Here is a 9,678-nt window from a genome sequence, read left to right on the forward strand (position 1 = left end):
GGGGGGACAGATCATAATGTGTTGTCACTCAGAGAACTCAGTGAGGAGGATCTGAATATCAACACTGACAGAACCACAGCTGATATTCAACAACAGCATGTGTGATGTTTTATATATCACACACACACACACGTCTTTTATATACTCATGTCAGGATGTCAGCAGCTGTGAAACAACGATTCCTTAGACATGACCAAAGTGATGATTCAGTGATTAAAACATTAATGTTCACTGAACAAAAATATAAAGATGAAACATCGCAGCTGTTTCATGTCCTGCCTCGTCATCAGTCATGTGACCTGCAGGTTTCAGGAACTTCACAGAGCTGCTGAAGAGGAGCAGACCAACAATCAGTCACTCCAGATACCGACTCGTCCTCTGGTCCACCCCCACCCCCCCAGAAGAAATGCAAACCTGTCTCCTTTTCAAAATAAAACTGCAGTGGGCTTTTATTGTGACAAGCCCGAGGCTCACCTGTGGCTCAGTGATGCATGACGTCCTCTGACAGGTTAGAAAAAGTCTGACATCTTTAATTTAAACCAAAACAAGAATGTGATGTGATAATTTCAGTTTTTTTACGACACTCGGTGTGAACTCGTGTCCTGCTCCTCACACACTCAGTTTCCAACCTGAGACTTTGATCTACCCACGTCAGGAACGATGTCAGTGGTGGTTCGTGATGTTAATGATGTTAATGAGATTAAATATGTTTGTGATATTAAAGAGACTGGACTGACAGGACAGTGTGGATGTGCAGACTCACCAGGCTGGCGGCGTACATAGGCACAATGACCGGCTGCTTCTTCTGTCCCGTGAACAGCTGCACACAGAGAGGCAGTCAGTGTGGTGTTGCAGCAGAGGTTACTAAAGGTCACAGATTCAATCACGTCTAAGGACTGGTTTCAGATCTGGTTAAATGTTGTTGCTAGGAGACAGAGGGTCCAACAGGAACTTACGATGTTTCTGGTGTCGATGCCGAGGCAGCAGAGCAGAGCTTTGTTGCAGTGGGAGCCCCCCCACTGGTACCTGAGGCCGAATGCCTCGTGGATGTCCTGAAGCTGCGTCCACACACCGCCACGCACAGACCTGAACCGACCAATGAGACGAGAGGAAGACGAGGTCAACAGAGAGACAGAGAGTAAGTTAATAAACGACCGGTCGAAACGGGTCTTAAACACAGATCTGTAACTCCTGCCTCTCAATCAAAACAATAACAACAGACGACCGATGATGTCATGAAGTAGCGTGGGATCATGGGAGTTGTAGTTTGGATTCCTTCAGTGTCAGTGGGTCAGGTGACGCTAACTGTTAAAAACATCTAAAGTCAGAGTCTGAGCGACGCTGTGCGGAGGACAGAGACTCAGGGAAGAGCTGCAGCTGAGGCTGATGCTAACCTGTGTTCTGACTGTTTCTCTGATCGCTCATGAAGCAGACGTTCAGCAGGTTTTTACCAGCAATATATATATATATATATATATATACACACACACACACACATATATATATATACACACACAAAATGCTGCCTATATAACTTGACATTTCCACTGCATTATTGCTTCTTAATGAAAGTATTTCAGCCCATACTGGAGAATGACGCTCTAAATGAAACATGACCAGGATTAAAATCACTGATTTCTCAGGTTTGAGAATTGATGGAAAGATTTGTGATGATGTAAGAACACAACTCAACATGTAGAACATGTAGAACATAGAACATAAAACAGAGGTTTAGAGGCTTTTAGACGTTCTAATGAGGAAAAGCTACAGATGAGAATCTGATTGATCTGTGTCTGTAACTGATCAGATCAATAAATCTCACATCACAGACTAAACTGAAATCTTTCTGAACCTTGTATCTTTAGGTTCACACTCACCTGCTGCATGGTGACCTCTTCCCCTCCTCCCCTCCTGGGGGGTCCAGCAGGATCTTCAGGGACACCACCTGGTCTCCACAGGGGGGGCGGCGGTCTGAGGGAAGCTGCTGTGAAACACCTTCTCCAGACGGCCGGACAGCGACGCCTGCAGAGAGCACAGCACCGTTAACTCACACCGAAGCTTTTCAGAGATCTTCGTCTAACCTGAAGAAACCACTCGTTCAGGAAACACTGCGCTGATCTGTTCTCATCAAAGATCCTCTCTAAGGCTCCGCCCACAACGACCTCATCCTTTTCAAACTCGTCTCTTCTGCAACGTTTCCTCCTCCGTCCACACGACTCCAGGGTTTTGTAAACACTGCTGGACCCGTTTTATTTTGACAACGCTTCTGTTTTAGCATTTAGCAGTACAATAGAGACTGTAAGTGAACAACAGCTGCAAAGACAACAAGGTCAGTGACACTGTCATTCATTCTCATGTTGTATTCACCACTGGTAGTCCAGGCTGATGACAGCCAATCAGCAGAGAGCGTGGCTGTGACCTCATCGTTTACAAAGGTCTTAGTTTCTGTCCGTCCAAATACAACACAACCCCAGAATCTTCAAAATAAAACAACTCCAGAGTTTTCAAAATAAAACACAACCCTAGAGTTTTCAAATTAAAACAGGCCCTGCAGAGTTACTGAAAGTGCTTCAGACCCTGGAGTCGTGTGGACGGAGGAGGAAACATAGCAGACGAGATGAGTGAGTGAATGTTTCATGAATTTCCCCTGAGGGATAAATAAAGTATCTATTTATTTATCTGTATCTGAGTTTTAAAACTAAAACATATCAGTGTGGGCGGAGCCATTATTGTAAATGTTTGTACATGTTTTCAAAGCCTCACCAACTGCTCTTTGTTCACTGGATGGGGGCTGAAACATCCATGAAAAGATAATATGAAATATACATTCATCAACAGTTGTTGCTGAAAGTTTTACACTAATCAAAAATACATTTTTACCCGAAATAAGAATCTTTCATTTTCTAAAATAATCTCTTCTAGTGATTCTGCGCGTTAATATAGTTCATGTAGAAATGATTTGCTCCTGCATAAACACATGGAGGGACACACGTCTGGGTAACGATGAAGTCACTTCAAAAACATTTTAAAAAATGTCCCATGAATTTAACAGAAGTAGCACATGAGTGTTTTCAAGAAAAGAACTGTTCTAGTTGAGAACCGGTTCCAAAGCATCTGAACCATGTTCCTTCAGAGTTTATCAGTGTTTTAATCAGCTGATGTTTGTTAGGTTACACACTCTGGTTACTGTGGAGCTCTGACGCCACCTCAGCTCCAGCTGACAGTGACGCTAACCGCGCCCTCTGCTGGACCTCAAGAGAACTACACTGTGAGCTCTGACCTCAGAGCCCTGGTGTGGACAGAGAGAGGTCACACCTTGAACCCAGTTTCCTGCTGGACTGGTCACACTGGTTAAACTGGTCCACACTCCCAGTATCAATGTTCCAGCTGAGACTGAGTCACAGAGCTGGACTTCACTTCAAATACCTGACAAGGTCACATTCCTGAGGGCGGAGCCTGCTCTGAGTAAACGTGTGTGTGTGTGTGTGTGTGTGTGTGTGTGTGTGTGTGTGTGTGAGCACACTGAGTTTGTTCTCCTGCTATTCATCATGTTTAACACAAACAGTCGAAGTTGGTTTCAGTTGTGAACGTGAACAAACAGGAAGTGGAACTGATTCCAAAATCTAAACAAACTTCCTCTTCTGGTTTCTTCTTCCTCTTCGGAACTTTGTTTGAATCACGTTCATTAATATTATTATTATTACTCTTATTACATGTACTTTCACAATAAAAGGTGTGTAATTTAACTGTGTGTGAGTGAATGAACTCAGCTCATTATCTCAGAGCTCAGGAAGAAGAATATGAAAAGTGTGGACAGCCATTTAAATCAATATTCAATAAATCAATAAATACAGCTATGAAATAAATACATTAGGTAACAAATATAGAAATAAGTGTAAATATAAATATATAACTGAATAAATAATTGCTTTTTATTTAAAAACCTTTTTATTTATTTCCAGAGAAAAATGATTTTTAAAATAAAAAGTAATTTATTCAGTTATTTGTTTGTTTATTTATTTATTTCTTGCACTACCACTTTTATTTTCTGTCCATGTTATTTAATCTACATCTTAAAGACTCAGAGTAAAATCAGATCCCTGACCTGATCATCATGATGTCACTTCCTGTCTGATCAGCTCTGCAGTCAGACAGACCAGTTTGATTCCAGTTCTTACCGACTGTCTGTCCGTCCTGCTGGGTTCCTCGCTGACTGCAGGAGCTTCAGTTTCATGCCACTCCTCCTGCTCCTGCTCCTCCCCCTCTCCCCCCTCTCCCCCCTCTCCCGCTCTGCTCTCTGCAGGAGGAGCGACGCTCTGCTCCGTGCTGAACGCCGCCCAGGACTCCCCCTCCACCTGCTGCTGCTGCTCCCCGAAGGCGCTCCATCCTGCATCCGCCTCCCCGTCTGCGGCCTCCACAGCCGAGCTGAAGTTCCCGAAACTGTCACTGACGGGGAAGTCGGCGAACTGTCCCCCATCGCCCCCCTCCCTCTCACAGCTGTGAAGCTTGGGGGAGTTGAAGTCTCCGAAGTCGTCGTCCTCGGTGCGTGCAGCTTCCTGTGCAGCAGCAGAGCCGTGCGACCCGTTCGGCTCCTGCTGCTCGAAATCAGCAAAGCCCTGAGCGCCGAATGAGTCGGCGTCTCCAAAGTCCCCAAAGTCCTCGTCGTCCTCTGCCAGCTGGCTGTGGTCGGCGGGCGTGGCGGTGTCCCCCTGGAGGGGCGGAGAGGGCGCAGAGCCCGTGGTGCTCATGTCACCGTACTCCTCTAGAGCGTCTGTTGACAGCGGCCGGCCGAAAGACGTCTCCGTCTCCGTCTCGTCCGACTGTCCCGCCTCGCTGTCAGCAGCTGCGTCAGGCGAGAGGTCGTGTTCGCTGCAGCCTGCGGCGTCTTTGGATTCGTCCCCGTCAGCTACGTCCACCCGGGTCAGAGGGAGGGGTTCATTAGTGCAAGCTGCCTCAGAGGCGGAGCGCTCCTGTGCAAAGGCTACGTCCCTTTGTAGAGAGTCCCGGTCCAGAGTCTCGGCGGGGACAGATATAGAGTCAGAGCCGGACGTGTTGGGTCCAGTTCTGTTTGTGTCCCTGACATTGTCCTCTGAAGTCGTTCCCTGCTCTAAAGTACAGCGCTCGTCGTGGCTCCGCCCTGTGGGACTGTCCTGGTCCTGGTCCTGGGCCTGTTCCTGGTCCTGGTCCTGGTCCTGGACCTGGGCCTGGCCCGCCGTCGGGCAGACGTGTCCTTCAGCATTGGAAAAAGCAGCAAAATCTGCAAAATCGTCCTCTGGGCTGCAGACGGGGACGCTGCCTGTGTCCTCGCTGGACGTTCCTTTTATATGAGAGTGGACAGAATTCAGTGAGGAGGGGCTTCCCTGAACATCAAAGGTCGTGAACCCGTTTGTGAGCACTTCTGTGCCGCCGCCATTACAGTCAGCGAGCTCGCCGCCAGCCGTGTCGCTCGGCGGGAAACCCAGGGAGCTGGAGACGACCTTTTTCATCTCAGTTCTTTCTGAGGGACCGCTGCCCGGGTGGCTCGGCGGCACGACGCCATTAGCCTTGGACAGCTGGTTAGTGGGGTTGTGGGTGCCGTTAGAGGAGCGGCTGAATCCCATCAGCCCTCTGCTGTTGAGGAGCTCGGGCGGCGAGGTGGCGGTCAAAGCCTGGGTCTGGTTAAAAGTGGTCGGGGTGTCGAACTCTGTGAAGCTGATGCTGCCCGGGACGCCAGAGAAGGTGCCGAAGTCTCCAAACTCGTCTTCCTCTTCCTCTGCGCCGTCCTCCAGCGGCGGCGGAGACGAGGAGTAAATGCGAATCACATCTGGCTCCATGATTCTCTGGCGGTCTACGAATCCTCCTGGCTACACCTGAGAGAGAAGACATGATCAGAAACAGGATCCACCACAGGCGACATGTTTTTAGAAACCTGGTTTTATCAACACAGGAAGTGAGTGAGGGCGGCGCTCCACGACCTCCACATCAGTTTGACGTGTTGAATCAGTGAAGCGCTAACAGACATTTATCCAGTTATTAAGTACTGAAGAGGATCAGACACACTCGCTGCATCAACACTTTTTTTTAATGGAGCTGCTCTTATGAAGTTTTTAACGCTGCTCTCTCTTCATGTCTTTTGTTGTTGAATGTGACCTGCAGCTCTGCTCACATTCAGATCATGGTCGTGACTAATAAATCTGATTCTGATTCTAATGATAAACTGATCGTTAAGGGTCGGGATGCCCCGATCGATCGGCCGCTGATTAGAGATATGTATTAGAAACATGTGATCCTTAGATGCGAGTTAAAGCTTCTAGTCAGTGATCTCCTTCAACCAATCACCTGTGGTTAATCCTCTGAGAAGCTGTGTCCTGTGTAGTGAAGCCCCGCCTCCCACCGACAGGCCGCCAAAACAAAACATCATGTCGGCCGCATGGAACTTTGACAAAGTGTGAGAGACTGATGCAACGTACAACATCTGCAACATCTGAGTTAATGATCTGAGACTTGTTGCCTTTGATTGATTACACTATTTGCACGGTTTAGGTTATTGAATAGCTTAATAATTATTTTTCAGTCTGTTAATAATTGTCTTAATTCACATAATTTAATTAATTATTACATTGTGTAATTCAGTTGTCCCTACTGTAGGATACTTGTTGCTGCTGCTATAACAAAACACACAAAGAGTTCGGTATCGGCCGACCTCTCATAGATGATCGTATCGGAGCGACACCTGATGCTGTTACAGTCACAGAAACGATCAGCTGTTCACAACAGACACAAACTGAAGGAAGACTTTGTGTTTGTGAAGACACTGTTTAGACTCTTCGACCAGCTTTACAAGCCTGTATTCAGAAACTGAGCCTTAAAACCAGCCGTCAGGACTTCTGGAACTTTGTGATGTCACAACAAAGCAGTCACCAAGCCCCGCCCACCTGGACCCACCATCCAAACCTTGCAGGATTTGGTTTCTCTGAGTGTTTTTACCTGAAATCTGCTTCATTTATATTGGATCACTCAGAAAACAGTCAGCCAATCAGAAGAGAGGCTCAGAGCCTCCTCTGGTAAGGCCTTTACAATAATAACTTTATTTATATTGCATAGAGCTGCACAATATGCAAAAAAAATCATACTGCAATTATTTTGGCAGATATTGTGATTTCAGTGTTTTTTGAAATGATGACAATGTGATTTCCGTTGGTCTTGTACCAAACAAACATGTTTACATGTTCTGGTACGTCTGGAGGATACGATTCCTTTATTGCTGGTTTCTCCAGGTGTCAGCAGGTGACTAAAGGGGACCGGGTCAAAGCCCCAAACATGGAACAGTCGACCTGCTGAGATCAGACAGGCAGTATCTTTAGTGCTCTATAATATTATCTATATTCTCATCTGACTTACTTCTGTTTATGATGCATTTGTTTTTCTTTGTTTTCAATTCCCTTTTTCTTTCTGTGATTCACTTTGTAACTTTGTTGAGAAAAGTGCAATATAAAGAAAGTTTATCATCACTATTATTATTATTACTATATGGTTTGTAGGTCAGGGCCGACTCTTTACCTTCATCAATAGAAACTGCAGCTCCTGTGATTTGTATATTGCACTTGGTTGAGATTTCAATTAGATTTCACCTAACTGTGCAGTGCTAATCTGATTAAAAACAGAGTTTACAAAGGGCTTTGACAAATGAATCACACGCAGGACAGATACAGGTAGAGCTACAGAGGGAGGACAAACAAGATGCTTCATGTAAATAAGGACAATTAGAGTATAGAACCACATACACAAATACAGTAAAAGTGATAAAAGAGCGACATGGAGACGATAAAAAAACAACATCACATAAAAGCAAGTCGATAAAAATGAGTTTTAAAAAGTGATTTAAAAGAAGTTAGTGATTCTGCCTCAGCTTCTGGGGTTGTGATGTTGCGCTTTATGATTAAACCTGACTACTTCTAAATGTACCAGATGCTCATGTGTCATTGGACCATTTATCAGACCAGTTCCTGCAGGAACCTTCCATTTGTTATTAGTTATTTAAAATCCTGCAGAACAAAGTGTGACCAAGTGTTTCTGAAATAAAAATGAAGATTATATCTCCGTCTCTGAGACGTCTGTTTGCTTTGTTGGCCTTATCTCAAAATACCTGGGAGCAGGTAGTTCACACCCGGGCCGTGCTGAGCCGGACCACAGACAGCCTCCCCCCTCCCCCTCCCTGACTGTTGAGTGACAGCAGCTTTAACACAGTCTCTTAAATTATGTCCAACTCAGCGACCGAACTCTGTCGGTTCAGACAAACTTTCACACCTTTTCTTCACCTGTCTGACGTCGGTGGATCTCTGAAGCTAGGAGGCTAAAGTAGCTACATCGGTTAGCATCTAGCTTGGCAGGCTAAGAAGGCTCGCTGACACTGTGGGAAGCAGAGTAGAGTCGTGATGTGGAACAGAAAATAGAGTAGGATAGCAGTGGAGTGAGACTAACAGCTAGGTCAGGGCAGCTAATTAAACTACACGGCCGAGACACTTCACTGAGATGGAGTGTAATTGGCTAACTTAGCTTAGCTTGGTTAGCCTGTGTGGAAAAGCTGAATTCACCGTGTTGCTATGAGCGATGTTAGCCGTTAACGTCTCATCATGTTGTTGCCACTTTACCGAGTCGGTTCCGGTGTTGAACTACAAAAACACACGGTCACATCTCAGATTTAAAAAGGCTTAAAAAACACCTGAAGCTACAGATACAAGTCAGAGAGAAGTCAACACCTCAGCTAACTGCGCAGCTAGCTAATACTGACAACAAGCTTCTAGCGTTAGCTTTAGCTTTAGCGTCTCTTCGCCGTCCGGCTCGGTCTGACAGCCGGTACCTCCGTTACCGACAGAAACAGTTGAACTAACCGTGAGCTGTCGTCCACCGATGTCCATGACTCGGTTAGAGACAGTACTGTCCGCAGGTTGTCAGCTGGAGCCGGCTGCACAGAGCAGGACGGCTGGAAGTGAAGCAGAAGTGAAGGTTGACTCAGCCGGCTGCCGCTGCTGCTGCCCTGCCTCAGTCCCCCAGCATGCACCGCCTCAGTCCCCCAGCATGCACCGCCGCGGAGCGGGTTAGGGTCCGAAGCACGGACCGAGGCGGACAAGAAATATCTAATGAGTAAAATAACACAAACAAACGACACAGACAATTATACATTCTATATTTAATCAAAATATGATATGATAATATATTAAATATTTCTTAATCTGAGAGAAATAATCTCTGTTGTGCATGTTTCTGTGTGATATCTGTAAAAAAAAAAAAAAAAGAAGAAGCCTTTTATTATATTATATTTAATATTATTGTTGATATTTGCATTACTGTATAATCATTAATCAATCATCTGTCAATGTTTATCATTTTCTGTGTTTTACATATATATATATATATATATATATACTTTATATAATTTTATTTTTGATTCTTCCTTAATTATTGTAATAAAAAATGCAGGTATGTTATAGTGTCGTCATACATTCAGATTAATACTGATTAAGGTCTTGATTTCAGACCTCGGTCTGCGGCCTCGAACCTGTGACCGAATCACAACAGTGTTGATATTCAGAACAACATCTCTCCCTCACTCTGATGTTTTTTATACAACAGTTCTCCGCCATATTAGTGCAATAAGCAACAACAGATTATGATCTGTTGTTTATTTTATCATTTATT

The 9,678-nt window shown here is 45.2% G+C and overlaps 1 protein-coding gene across 1 annotated transcript in view; it reads right to left on the reverse strand.

Annotated features, from left to right (window-relative positions):
- LOC111672875 (aftiphilin-like) overlaps nucleotides 1-9,046 on the reverse strand; it is a 13,047-nt gene extending 4,001 nt beyond the window's left edge. Inside the window, 6 exon segments of the mRNA XM_087169665.1 lie at nucleotides 763-820; nucleotides 957-1,086; nucleotides 1,878-1,953; nucleotides 1,956-2,022; nucleotides 4,179-5,849; nucleotides 8,871-9,046. Coding sequence (XP_087025791.1) covers nucleotides 763-820; nucleotides 957-1,086; nucleotides 1,878-1,953; nucleotides 1,956-2,022; nucleotides 4,179-5,813 — 1,966 coding nt within the window. The 5' untranslated portion in view covers nucleotides 5,814-5,849; nucleotides 8,871-9,046.
- Nucleotides 9,047-9,678: the final 632 nt, after the last annotated feature.

Source organism: Seriola lalandi, unplaced genomic scaffold (genome assembly GCF_002814215.2).
Source record: "Seriola lalandi dorsalis isolate HSWRI2012SDOR001 ecotype SW California unplaced genomic scaffold, Sedor1 jcf7180002054905, whole genome shotgun sequence".
Lineage (NCBI taxonomy): Eukaryota > Metazoa > Chordata > Actinopteri > Carangiformes > Carangidae > Seriola > Seriola lalandi.